Source organism: Pholcus phalangioides, unplaced genomic scaffold (assembly GCF_987345545.1).
Source record: "Pholcus phalangioides strain wild (caught in Gottingen) unplaced genomic scaffold, Ppha-v1.0 ptg000039l_1, whole genome shotgun sequence".
NCBI classification, from domain to species: domain Eukaryota; kingdom Metazoa; phylum Arthropoda; class Arachnida; order Araneae; family Pholcidae; genus Pholcus; species Pholcus phalangioides.
In genome coordinates, this window is record NW_028301625.1 from 26,022,032 (window position 1) to 26,036,848 (window position 14,817).

General features: G+C 34.0%; 1 protein-coding gene across 1 annotated transcript in view; it reads left to right on the plus strand.

The window, feature by feature from the left end:
• Window positions 1–205: 205 nt before the first annotated feature.
• Window positions 206–14,817, plus strand: part of LOC149065765 (uncharacterized) — a 31,782-nt gene continuing 17,170 nt past the window's right edge. The window contains exons 1-4 of the mRNA XM_089253964.1: window positions 206–359; window positions 2,339–2,405; window positions 5,435–5,485; window positions 10,077–10,139. Coding sequence (XP_089110090.1) covers window positions 349–359; window positions 2,339–2,405; window positions 5,435–5,485; window positions 10,077–10,139 — 192 coding nt within the window. The 5' untranslated portion in view covers window positions 206–348. The remainder of the gene's footprint in view (window positions 360–2,338; window positions 2,406–5,434; window positions 5,486–10,076; window positions 10,140–14,817) is intronic.

A 14,817-nucleotide genomic window follows, 5' to 3' on the forward strand; every position in this document is an offset into this window, starting at 1 on the left:
GCTTGGATCCCCGGGAGAGAAACCCTGCTCTGGGCGTAAATTGTGGAGATGTCCCGGAAAATACGGATCATATGGTCAATAAAAGTAGAGATACAGTAACGATAGACTGAATAAGAGGGAAAATCGAAGAATATCCGGATTGTTTTCAAAACCAAAAAAATCCCTAGTTCCCTCGCGCGCATTGAGCTCTAACCAAAGCGTATTAAAGAAAGCGTGTATTATTAATACGCTTTGGCTCTAACGACGTCAAAATTTTGTTTCCCTGAGAAAAGCGTTTGGGCCGTGGTTTTGACTTTCTTTTAGCGAAACAGATTTTAGTTTGAAAAGCATTCACGAAATTCATCCACAATGTGTGACAAGTAATTTTTAATGATCTTTGATTATTCTTTTCAATTGTAACCACGCTTGTATTTTGAATTGTTTAGCAAAAAAGTTAGTTTCAATTCGCCTCTATGGTAGTATTGTGCAATCAACAAGAAATAGCGTTTGTAGCTAAATTTAACAAATTGCCAATTAAGAAATAATTATTAATCAATCGAGAAAAATATTGCCTGTTAAATATAATAAATAAATAAATAAATAACTGTTGTTATTTATAATAAACAACTTATTTATTTTTTTTAATCACGCATTTGGCTAATTTTGTCATATTTTCCGGAAACACGCTATATATGTTCACATTTTGACTGAAATAAAACCTTTCCCCCTTTAATTATAATAAAATTCGGTTAAATCGTATGATGAGAAATAGTTTCTAGTAATCTTTGATTATTTGTTTGATTCAAACAAAGGATTTGTTGAGATTTTTTTTTTAGCACAGAATTTAGTTTCAGTTTCCTCTTCGCGGTAGTGGTTGGTAATCAACAAGAACTAGCTTTTGTAGCTAAATTAAATGAATTTTCAATTAAAAAATAATTATTATTACTCAATCAAGTAACAATTGCCATCCAACCTAATTACTTTTTTTAAAATCATTGCATGCATTTGGCTAATTTTGTGAAATTTTCCGAAAACATGCCATGCATTCTTATTTTGACTGAACTAAAACCAATTTTTTTCCCTGCATTTTTAATGAAATTCAGTTAAATTATGTGGTAAAAAGTAATATCTAGTAATCTTTGATTATTTGTTTGATTTAGACAAGGGATTTGTTGCGAGTGTTATAATGTAGAATTTAGTTTCAGTTCCCCCTCCATGTTAGAATGAGAGGTGTCTGTTTTTAGATTCTTGAATACAAGCTAGGCAATTTTTCACCTTTTCCTCGATTTCTTTACTTATTCCAAGCCAATGGACTGAAAATCTGGCCCTAGCTATACATTTTGTAATTCCAAGATGACCGTTGTGAATCCGATTCAAAACTTCACCTCGATGTGATCGAGGAATAATGATTATACAGCCTCTCATCACTATCCCATCCTGGATGGAGATTTCATAATCATGTTGCCAGAAAGGCAGACAAAAGGAATCGACATCTTTCTTTGTCGGCAATCCCTTCATTGCATATGATGGAAGTTTTTGACAAACTTTATTAGCAAGTTGCACTTCTTTCAGTTTTTCCTGTCTTTTCAATGAAGCTGGGAGAGTCTCTTTAACCATTTGGACATATGGATCTATTTCCTCTTCCATAGTATATTTTTAGTATTCCATAGTATATTTTTAGTATTCCATAGTATATTTTTAGTATTCCATAGTATATTTTTAGTATTCCATAGTATATTTTTAGTATTCCATAGTATATTTTTAGTATTCCATAGTATATTTTTAGTATTCCATAGTATATTTTTAGTATTCCATAGTATATTTTTAGTATTCCATAGTATATTTTTAGTATTCCATAGTATTTTTCCTCTTCCTTAGAGTATTTTCCAACTCATTTGTCTTGTTTGGATACACTTGAGGACTCCCGAGTAAAGCGCCTGCTACATACATACAGTGTCTTTATATGTCATAAGCGTATCGCATCATCCAGAGGCAGATTTAACGGAGGGCGCACCGGGCACATGCCCGGGGCCCCCGACTTATAAAGGGCCCCAAAAAACCAAAATTTTGCAGTTTTTTGTACATGTTAAAGTATTTTTCACAAAATTAATGACGATTCCCACAAAAATAAAGAATATTTTCAGAAAAAGCTAGACCCTATGAAAAGAAATCTAGACACACCCCCTGAAAAGGTAATTTTAATGTCTATTAGACTTTTTTGTAATTAATGAAAAGCAAGATCAGAAAGTTTCATGTTTTTAATTAAATATGTTTCCAGCTGATTTCCATCTTTTATATTTCTAGTGAATATTGATGTGTTTTTCCTTGTTACCCAATTCTTTTAAATAATGTTTTCCAGAAATAAGTATGAAAAGTTGGGAAAGGTGTGGCTAGAAAAGCATATTCTGCAAAAGGTTGTCAACAAGGTAATTTGTCTTAATTTTTTTATACTTTTTTAACCCCAGATATATATAACTAAACATTCATCTAATAGACTACCTAAAAGATTAGTTACTGAGTAACACTGATTTAGGTTTAGTTATCTAGGGTTGAAAATCTTTACAATAAAATTTATGAAAGCATTTTGATTATCAGATATTTGCAGTTGTACTTGAACAGTTGGTTTTTTTTTTTTAAAAACAGAATTTTTCTTCCGGAGGTAGGACCCAGTTCGTCCTTGTCAGAAAACTTTCCTGACACGGGTACAACAAAAAACGGCGACTTGACCGCAGCAAAAATTGCTACCACAGGGAGTCCCCCATCGAGGGGTTAGCGCACCAACCTCTCGATGAGTATGAAAAACAAGCCTGCCGTTCGGAATCGGCAATAAATTGTAGGTTCCGGTCTAATTAGCCCTCGTGTGCAGAAAATGACAGTGGTGCGACAAAAATGATCAAATGACCGGAGGTAGGATTCAATGAATTAATAGATATGTTTGCAATACAGTATTTTCAAAATATCAACCGTTTTATTGTACCGTATTTTCCTGCGTATGATCCGCGGTGGCGCATAATCCGCTTGCGAAATTTGAAGAAAGAAAGAAAAACCCATGTATATATATAATCCGTGGCTGTGTATTATACACAGGATTTAAAATAATAATAATAGCAACTTACCTTGTGTTTCAATAATCAATCCAATACGCTAATTAATGGTCGCATTGTAATAAAATCACTTTAAATAAGTCTATTGTTTATTTACGTGTTATTTACACTTCAGTCAAAAACCTTCAAATTTACTCATCAGTAGAGCCCGGATGATATGCACTAAAAAAGTGGCGAAATATGCACTTAAAAATGCCAAGATATGCATTAAAACTCAAAATATGCACTAAAATATCCTGAAAAACAAAAAATTCCGAAATATGTACCAAAAATGAGAAAATACCCTTAAAAAAGCTGTTCCAGTAACAAAAATTCCAATAACAAAATAATTTTGACGCTATTTCTAAAAAAAATTAAACATTTATGACATATCTCTCTAGAAATAGCGTTACAATAAAATGATTGATATTTGGAAAATACTGTATTACAAGCATATCTCTTAATTCACTAAATCCCACCTCCGGAAAAAAATATGTTATGAAAATATTACAAGCAATATATTTACTTGAAACGTTATTAAAAAAAGTGATTAAGCTTAAATAAACCTTTAAAAATATGCACTTATTCTGAAAATTTTTTTGATTTTATGCATTTATATGCATTAATGCTAAAAAGGCCAAAATATGCAAATATATATGTACATATGCATTTGCATATAATCCAGGCCAGGATATGAAAATATCATTTAAAAAAAAAAAAAAAAAAAAAATCTGTTTTTTTAAATTAAAATAAACTAATTGCTTATTAATTTCAAAAAATTAAATAAATCAATTAAAACAAACTAATTATAAATGGCCATAATTATCACACAAAAAAAACGGGTCGGTGACCCCGAATCATAGGAATCGATATAGGGCCAGTGAAAGCTCGAATTTCGGACATTGACCGGGTCAACTGGGCTGGCCCCTTCGCGAAGGGGCAGCGTCTGGCTATTGTAGTAATGTAATGGTCATAAGGCGCTTATGACAGCGTCTGGCTATCGTAGTAATGTAATGGTCATAAGGCGTTTATGACAGACAACCAATAAGGAGCTGACATTGTGACGTCACAAAACTTGTGTTCGCATCCTAAATACGCTCTCGTGTGACCAGGGGGTAAAAGCTGCTCGAAAACAGGTTTGCGTTAAGCAGGAAAACACTCCTGTGTGTCCATAGCCTTATTCTTGCCTGTGTGCAATGTGCCACACAGTATTAATAAACAAAAAGGGTCTGATGATAGTAAGCTGTTTCAAAAATGACTAGTCTGTATATATGTATAAATCAAATTCATAATGCTAATTTAGAAGTTTTCACTATTTAATGATAATTCAATACCTATTTTAACATCATTCAGCTGGAATGCATTGAGATTGTATACCACCCGATGTCTTTTGTTGCTCAACCAAGATTAGTGACAGTCTACTGTACAGTGAAACTTTGTAAGGCAAACACTGTATGATTCAAAAACCTATCTTGAATAGAATCAAAATATAGTCTCATTGAGATGATTAGTGCTTTGATGTGCACCTTTATGAAATTTGAACCTGTCTCAAACAAAATATTGTTTCTGTCTCTTGACGTATCATTTCATAAAGCTCCACTGTAGTTAATTTTCGTAAAACAACAGTAAATGAAATGTCAAATTTATAGTTTTGTTAATGCAAACTCAACTACTTTTTCAATGTGATTATGGGGGAAAAGTTCTTCTAGGAGATCAATAAATTCACGGGGAGAGGGGCAAAAATATGTGAGACCCATTTTAGGTTCTGGAAGTTTGTACGATTCAGTCGTTCACACACTGTTTTGTGAAGAGACCATTTTTCAGATTCATAATTTTGAGAAATGTCCAGAAAATTGCTACCACAGGGAGTCCCCCATCGAGTGGTTAGCGCACACACCTCTCGATGAGTATAAAAAACAAGCCTGCTGTTCGGAATCGCCAATAAATTGTAGGTCCCGGGGGGGGGGGTCTAATTAGCCCTCGTGTGCAGAAAATGACAGTGGTGCGACAAAAATTATCAATGAGAAATGTCCGGAAAGCACCTAAATATTTGCTGGACAGACCCATGAAATATTGATGAATAAGTTTCAATTTGTGGTCAATTACAGACACGATATTGATGAATTAGATTTTCATTTTTGTAGTGACCATAGGCATATGCAGAATTTTCTCAAGGGGGGGGGGTGTTACATATTTCCTGCAAAACAACGCTATAATCTTGGCTTGGGGGGGGGGGTTAGAACCCCAAAACCCCCCTTTGCTTATGCCAATGGTAAGGACCTTGAACTTTGAATAAATTTTACAGTATTTAATTTCTTATAATTTCATCATTGATTCATTGAGTTGGAACCATTTTTAATTCGCTTTTTCAGAAGTTTCTGTCAAAAATTGAACAGCTGGAGAAAGAGAAAGAAACTGAAAAGGTATAATATTTACTGCTGAATTTTACTTGTGAATTTAAAAAAAAAAAAAAAAAAAAAAAATCTTTAATAAAAATGTAAAATAGTACCTGTCATCTAATGAAATCACTGTTTAATAAACATCAATCAAATAGCTGAGAACCGATTAGAATCAATATTATAACATCGTGGACTCCCTGCCAATGCTGTCTTAATGCCACTCGGACACAGCACGGGGGACTTCAAGAGAAGAGGGGCCTTAGAAAAATCAGAAGTTTTTAATTTTTTGAGAATTTGCCAGGTAGGGTCTCAGAAGAATTCCTCAGGGTCCCATGATGCTCTTAAGACAGCCCTGCTTCCTGCTTAGTGAAATTAACTGCTGGATTTACCAGCTGCTTACAAAAATAAATGTGGGCGATGGATTTCATCCATTACAAAACTAAAATTTAATTAAATTTACTCAATTTAATTAAAATTATGCAATTATGAATGACTAAATAGTCAAACCTTGTTAACCGACTGGTGGTCCTGCATGTCTACGTACGTGTGAAGTTGACAACTTCCAAACGGTCCGGGCCATACTTTTACATGTGAACTTTTCGATTTCCAAATGGTCCTGGCCATAAATATACTGCCTTGCTTTCCCCCCATAAAGAATCACTAAGCTGGCATAGCATATACTCCTCTATTTTCTCCATAAAATGACCATTGTATTCGCAACAGCGCTGGGCATTGGAAACAACAAAATGGCTTCTGCCTCTTCGGTGGAAGGGGATAATTTTCAATTAACTTAGCAGATACAGATGTTTGACAAGCTCCTTTTGAATGGTCGGTTCAAAGAAGCCTTAATCCTTTTGTAAATAAAGAGAAATTTTCAGAAAGCATAAAGAAGGATGCTCTTCAGAAACAAATGCCCCACCTAAAAGGCTCGTTTTTAGCTTGTAATAGAAATTCTTATCGCTCGATTGTAGGATATGTACTGTCATTCACTTTTATTTTGGCATGAAAATTACATCATATTACATCTCATTGACTGCGAAACACTGAATGCACAAGACAGAAATAAACAGGATCCCCTCCCCCCCGAATTGTGACATCTTGGTTTTTCAGTGATTTTAATTTTTTACAGTATAGGCGAATTTTTTTAATTTTATTTTTCATTTGTTTATCTTTACCTCTTTATCACTACTCAAGTACAATACAGCAGAACCTCAATTATCCCATGTGATTGGATAGCCCTACATCAGAAAACCAAATACAGTATAATGTTTATTTATGCAGAGCATAATTGATACCAGTGTTTCTTAACTCCTTTACCCTCTCCCGTAACCCTCTTTAGACCATGTTTTCTTCTCACTTCTTTCTTGGAACCCGTGTTTGCCTGGGCCCACAACCTCACCCAGCAGAGGAAGCCATTTCTAAGTATACCAACTATTTTCTTTTTGAACAAATTTATAGTGAAAGCGAAATTTTTATAAACAAAGACTGTCATAGTGTCCATCAAGACTGTCATGTCTCTAGAGTCCAATGAGCTTCCCTCTTGTGAAGGTTAAACTGGGCCGTGATTTTAAGATCGTGCCAACCCCGCTCTCTCACGTACGAAGTTATATTCGGGGGGGGGGCAATATTTGGATGGAAGTAACAGCTTACATATTTACATACTTTCGAAAATTATAGTGTCCCAGAATTTTATCATGTAGGCACCATGAAGACATTAGACCCCCCCCCCCCCCCGGACTATGCCTGGATCAGCCCATACTTGTGAACCAGAGTCGGGCGAACATACACAGAGAAAGCATATGGCCACATATGCGCATCACATTTGTGATAAGCCGTACATAACATGTATGAAATTCTATTACTTTTGCAAACTATGCCAGAAAAAAGGAGCAAAACTTAAATGCAATGCTCATGTGAAAGCTTCAAGAAAAAGCGAGAAGATTTTGATCAATCCGGGGAAAAACAACTATTGCATGAATTAAAAAAAAATTCTTTCTAGAATCCAATCAAATCCTCAGCACTGGATTCCATTGGAAAATATTTGCCATACGACCATTGTAAACCATACATGACCATTATAGCACGTTGGATAATTCATTCAGAGTTGCGAGAAGCGGATCATATTTCACATTTGGAATTCCAAAGAAAAGTGACAATGAACCTTCTACAAACAAAGGAGATGTTAATTATTCATCCAGGTCCACGTTGTCAACTGAAAAAAGATGCCAGGTCATCTGATGGCCATTATATTGTGTCTGTGACGCAAGGACGGTGTGCAGTTTGCAAAAAAACATCATGTATAAATGCTACCAATGTGACAAACGGGTCCATCAAAGATGTTTTCCTTTTTTTTATCACGGACATTAGAAAAAATATTTAATTTTCTTAACACATTTTTATGTAAAAAAAAATTGGTATGTGTTGTGAATTTGAATTTGTCGTAGAAAATAGAATATTTCATCTGATAACTCTACTCCAGAAATGAATAATCATGAGAATATAGGTAATACACCAGTTTCTGCTTACACCTCTCCCCAAGTGCCAATGTTCCATTTATGGAACATTAGCACTTGGCATACACAATACACCTTGGCATAATGAACAAGGGATGTTCCATTTATGGAACATCGTGAAAAACAAAGAAAAAAATGTTCTTCAAATTTGATTTATGTATAGGCATGCAAAAGGACTTTGAATTCCAAATTTCAAAATAATAGGTGACTTTGCTCATAGTTCGGCCTTTAAATGGTTAATGGGCCACTCTTGGAAAAGCAAAATAGGACCCTGTAACAATGCTATCTTAATGCGTGGGCCATTCTATTTGGACGGTGTTCTTTTCATCTGACATGCGTCACTGTCTGGCCAGATGATTGGTACTAGCATGAGCTCCACATGCAACAAACTGCTCGATCATTCACACTTCACTCCATTCAATGTTGTTCTAGGCTCTTTTGCTCTGTTGTGAGCCTATGATTGCTATGATTCATGGCTAGCATGGACCTGAGTTCATATTGATCAATAGTCTGTTTAGTAGTTTTTTGTGCACAGGAAATATTTTTAATATGCATGGCTCACTTATATAGGTCCTTACACCCAGTGCCATCTTAAGGCATGGGCCTACCCGGGCACGGCCCGGGGACCTCAAGAGAAAAGGGGCCTCTTAAAAATGAGATCTGGTTGAAATTTTCAAGAATTTGCTTGGTAGGGCCTCAGAAAAATCACTTGGCCCGGGGGCCCATGATGCTCTTAAGACGGCCCTGCTTACACCGTTTCAGAACCATCCTCTCAGTTATGAAAGAAAACCAGAATCGGCCATAAACAGTATATCCTGGTTTATCTGGCCATTGTAGGCATAAAATGACTGTGGTGCTGAAGAAATAAAAGAAATTTTTCCTAGATGTGGAGAAATTTTTGTGTACTTTTTTGTAAGGACGGTGGCCTCAAATATTCAAATTTTAATTGTTAAGTACTACTACTTCATTAACTGTAGCATAGTTGTTACCATTAATACATAGTGACTTGTTTTTCATTTCCAGGCACAATGGTTCAATGAGCACCATGTTGGGTATCACCAGGGTTTAGCAAAATGGCAAAGGAAATCTAGGTGCCAGAACAATTCTTTAGGAGTCGAACTTTTTTTTTTGAAAAACACAGATTGGAAAATAATGTTTCTTTTAACTTTTCCAGAACATAGCGACCCATTTCCATGATAGGCTGATATAAATTCCAGAAAAAAAAATGTGTTATCCTAATTCCAATTAAGTAACCACATATAAAATTTCAGGTGCCAATTCAAATTTAATGGCTGCCTGGGATTTGTCCTTGATATCACTGTTATAATTAAAGACTCTAGCAAAGCTCATTTGGTCGGACAAAAGTCGAGGAAAAGTTACAGAATTTTCCTATGTGTACATGGTAGACATTCTGATACAGAGCCCTAAAGACTCTGTGGAGCACAGGTTGGGAACCACTGATTTAAATGATAGTCCCTCTTGACATCAGAAGCTCATCCCTCTATATCCCAACTTTATATATAATCAAAACATGAGGTCAGGTGGACACATTTTAATGATTTTTTGCAAATGAAAAAGTTGCAAGATATTTTTTTAAAAAGCACAGTTTTGTATAAAATTTTAATAGGAAAGAACTATGTAATGACAAATTTGAAGAAAAAATCATTTATGGCCACATAATTTAAAATATGTTCTGACATCCCTGTTTGCAGCACCTTAGCCACTGTCTGGTTGTTTGGGTAAAATAGAATTTAGGTATCATGATTGCTACAATTTTTGAAAGCCTAAGTTTTATCTCCATGATTGCACAGTGTTGGTGGTTGGTTGGCTTTCTATGGTTTTCCCAGCTTTGAGACTCAAATGTGAGCAAGTTTTCACTTCTGATAAATTTTTGCCACAGCGAGCAATAGGTCCACAACCTTGGGTTGGAAATATCTTCCAAACAAAAATTTTTAGTTATTAACTTTCAAAAAATTTGAAATTGCTTGAAAGAGCATTTAAACAGGTTTGTTTTGAATATTCTATTTTTTTTTTTAACAAAATAATTTTAGTTTTCTTCATTTTGTGCAGGGTAAATCTTTTAATCATACTTCTATTTCCAGCAATCAAGACAAGAAAAGGAAAATGAGCTTTTGCGCCTTCAGGAAGAACTGGCCAATATGAAGGTAAACAATAATGAGAAATTATAGATATATAAAGCACTTACAGGGCTTGACAAATCCCAGATTACCATGGCTACTAAAAAATTGGTATTGTGCCTAAAATTTTCTATACGTGTGATTACTCAATTAGAGCATTGAGAACAACACTAAATTTTTGGAAATCATGTCAGTGTCTACCTAAATAGAAAGCAGGGTTTAAGCTACGGTCACATTATTTGCAAAATGCAAAAAAAAATCTTAGAATGCGAAAGAAGTAGTAGCCACTTTTGCAAAAATGCATACAGGAGGTATGAAACGAGTAGACATCCAACCATCAATCATTAACATTGTAGCATTTTGCTAAAGATTTTCCTCCCATTTTTGCTTTTTTGTGAAAGGAATTTTTTATCTATCTTAAACCCTGATAGAAAGGGCTTATCAAATCTTGGGAAAAGTTGAGAAAAGAAAACCATTATAAAGAAATTGGGGTGATGGAACATTTTGAAATTGTGGCCATTACATGAAAAGTTTTTAACTTTCGTTAACCCTTTATCTACCACATTATGAGAAAATGAAATAATTATCATGTAAATTTTTTTGGTGGGTCATTTTAACTCAAACTAAAGACTAAAAATAAAAAATTTTGAAACAATTAATTAATCCAGTACTTTAAAGTATTGTTAGTACTATATGCTTACAATAAAAATAAAAAATACCAATTTGAAATATAGTAAATAATATACAGTAATCTCTCAGTTACACACCCTCTCATTTATGTTTCTCTCAGTTATAAGACGATTTTTCCACTCCTGGCCAAAGATGTAGGAAAATAATGATATTTCTAATTCATTTATTTATATATACGACTTTTTCATTTATGCGACAGACCTCTTAGTTTTGAGTTGCAGAAAATTTGGATTATTTGGCTTTTCTTTCCCCACACTTTACAAAGATTCTAAAGAGATTTTTGTTAAAGAAGCTATTATGGTTAACTATATTTGTCATCTTTGTGCTGCAATAGCAAGTGTTTTAGAAAGGTGGCACATTTCTGTTTTTGCTAGAGCCTGCATGTTGAATATGTACTTGTCATTCCAGCCTGTTTTGCTTCTCTACATTTCAGAAGAGGGTAAAACAAAAAGCAGTTATCAATTTCATTTTCATCAAAATCGAAGTTTGATTACTGAGTGACAACAATTACAAAAATATCGCAAAGGAAATGCATGATGACAACAATGAAGAGATTGATGCAGATATAATTATAAAAAATTCCCACCACATTTGCAAAAGCTTTAAATTTTGCTAGAACTTCTTCGTAATTGCATACAACTTCAAAAATTCATGCAACTTTCTTCCAATCATACGAGTGCTTTTTCCTGGAGAGATGGTAACAAGAACAGTCTTCGAGATTTTGAGTTAATAAAAGAATTACAAATGTAACAATGCTATATGGTTGATCCTTTTTTTCCACCGTGGCCCATGTCTCCTGAGATGAACCAGCTTATATCCCCTAGGGGGACAGAGCAGGGGCCACGGTTGGTCTGGAGGAGGTTGATCCTAGCTGATAAGAGTTTAAAAATTTGCCCCTGGGAGACAAGGTATACAAGACAAATAACCTATGCAGGGTTCGCACATCCTTACAAACTCCTTAAAAACTCCTAACTTTTCATTTCCATGTGTGGAACACCGTTGGGAATTTTCACAGCAGTTTTACTGATACAGCTTATTTGCCAAAACGATGTCTCAAGCCGCCTCTGTATTAGACAGTATACTGAGTGATGCCCGAGAATCCTTTAGTATCCATTTGATGGATAAGTATTTTTCTGAAATTTGCATGCCATCCTAACCATTTATAATTTCATGAATTATATAGCATTTTACTTTTTTTAATTCAGGTAGAATTTTCTAAATGAACTTGTGCCAAAAATTGAGTTCATAATTCATGCATTTTTAATAGATTTACAATAATATAAACCATTATTTTCTCGGTATTTGAGTATAGTCAAAATTTTACCATGTCTGAAATATAAAATTACTTTTTATTATTGAGTTATTCAGGGTCGGGAGTTGTCAGGATTTTCGGAAATTTTGGACTAAAAATAATGCACTTGATTCCAGTGCGATATTATTCTATTATACGAAGTTCTATTAATATTAATCATTCAGGTGACTAGAATGTTAAATTTTGAGTTATGATGATTTTCAGTACTTTAGCATCCATCTAATGAATTTTTATTTATTTTTAATGTTTTCACATGATCAGGGGACTGTGTGTCCCAGTGAGTGAAATCATATTTCGTTTTAGTAGTGCAAAATGTCGAAAGATAGACACAAGCGAACAAATTTTTTACTGAATCTGTTGTCTTCCTGAGAATGTTTTTTTTAATTAAACCATATCATCTTTTCTCATGCAGCACACAATTACTTTTTCTGATTATAGTTATATAACTTCCTAAGTACGGGGTATCCCACCTCTTTTTCCTCCTATAAGTTAGAAAACGGGCCACATTACCCTTTTTTATGGATAGAGTGTAGGATTTTTTCTTCTGAGGTTGGCAAGTCTGGATTATAATTAAGGGGAAAAGAGAAAGGAACGAACCTTCTCTCTATCTTTCTTTCCATTGATTTGCAGTACAGATTTTTTTTTTAATTTAAAAAGTCAACGTTTTCTACTTTTCTAGAAATTAGAACCTTTGAACACTAGTAACCACAATAAAAACCCTATTTTCATTGTCCTGTTAGTGGCTGTTGTTAGGAGGTTTGGAGGTTTTTTTATATAATTACCAACTATGATACCTCACTGTATTAAAAAATTTCAGGTAGCTATACATATAACAATGAAATCCTAGTAGAGTGTAACTATAATTTCTGGGCTGCCGTGAGGTTTGGATGTAGAAATGAGTGATTTCTTTGAGAGCCTTCCCCTGCCCCTTTTTTGGAAAGCCCTTAATAAGTCCTAAATTTATTTATACAGTGAAACCTGTCTAAGACAGACACTGTATAAAACGGAAACCTGTCTTAAGCAGAACAAATATATAGTCTAGTGAATAATTGATGCTTTTTCAATATTAGGAAACCTCTTTAAGACGGAAACTGTCTAACGCGGAAACAAGGCATATTTAGTCTATTCATATATATACAAAACCTGCTAAAACAGAAAGAATTTTTGGCCAAGTGGAAGTTTTCGTCCATTGGATGGGAAGAAAGTTATATCTTACTGATTCCCTCTTTTGTTAGGCAAACTCTTTAACTTCTTGAAAAAACTATAAATGCTTACTAGTTACCTGAACTGGTTCTGGGGATCAGCCTTGAGAGGAAGTGGATTTACTCTTCAAAATTTAGTAAAAGCTTGTTTAGCATTTCATTTATGATGGAAATGGTGACTTTTGTTAGAAAACATTCCTATTTCTTGAAAAAAGTTTGATAATTTTGGGAGAGTAATACGCGAGGGAGATTGAATTATTGTTCACAATTTAATGATACCGTATTTTGGCTACTGCAGAGATTTTCATTCAGTATAAAGATGGCCACCAGCAACAAGAAATGTGTATTGAATTTGAACACAAAAATGGAGTTCATAGAGGCATAAAAAAGCAAAATTTAAATGTTACAAATGTGTAGAATCTCTTTCACAAGCATTATCATTATTGGTTTTTGATCTCATTATCACTGTTTTTTTAAAAGGTATGAAATATCTCAATTTTTATTTTGAATATGGTGAAACCTCGCTGCAATGATACTCAATATAATGATATCCTTTATTACAATTAATCCCTCTCTAACAATATCTTTAGATTTTTGAAAAATCGCTATAAAACAATATTTTTTATATTTTGCTCAAAATCATTTTAAATTCAATTTTAACTTCGTCACTTGTTTTCTTTTTTCTGAAGGCATCTGATAGCATCAATATTTTGCACTAAAAAATCACAGAGAGCTAAAGTAAGTTATTAGTATTGCTACTTTCTGGGAGACATGAAAGTGAAATGCTCTAAACTTGTTTACAGGGGCAAGGCATCTTAGTAAATTTTTTATAATAAATTAATCAATTACAATTTTTTGTAGCGAATAAATACATAAAAGCACATTTTCAGATAGTACTAACAGTGTCGATGTAGAAAAGGTGACAACAGCATAAATTTGATCACACGTAAGGATAATTTTGCTTCTCTGTGTAACGATAATTTTGCTTCTCTGTGTAACGATAATTTCTCTAAAGCGATATTTTTATTGGTCCGCAGAATATCGCCATATCGAGGTTTCACTATACTAAAAAAATTTCATTTTTGACAAAAGCAAGTTTTCATTCTACTGCTATCCAGCAGAACATTTTATATTGAAGTTTAACTATTAGCACATGTGTAGTTATTTGAAACAGCAAACATGAAAAAATTTAAAATAATAATATGCATATCTCTATTTAACACTTGTTGGTTAATAGAAGTTAGGGTGATGTTCTCAAAACTCAAACAAGCCTGCCGTTCGGAATTGGCAATAAATTGTAGGTCCCAGTCTAATTAGCCCTCGTGTGCAAAAAATTACCGTGGTGCGACAAAAATGATCAATGTTCTCAAAACTCAAGTTTTGTAAACGATAGAAATAAATCACTGCATATATTTTTATGTGCACCTCTATAAAACAGAAACCTGTCTAAAACGGAAAATGATTTCAGTTTCTTGACCTTCCGTTTTATACAGGTTTCACT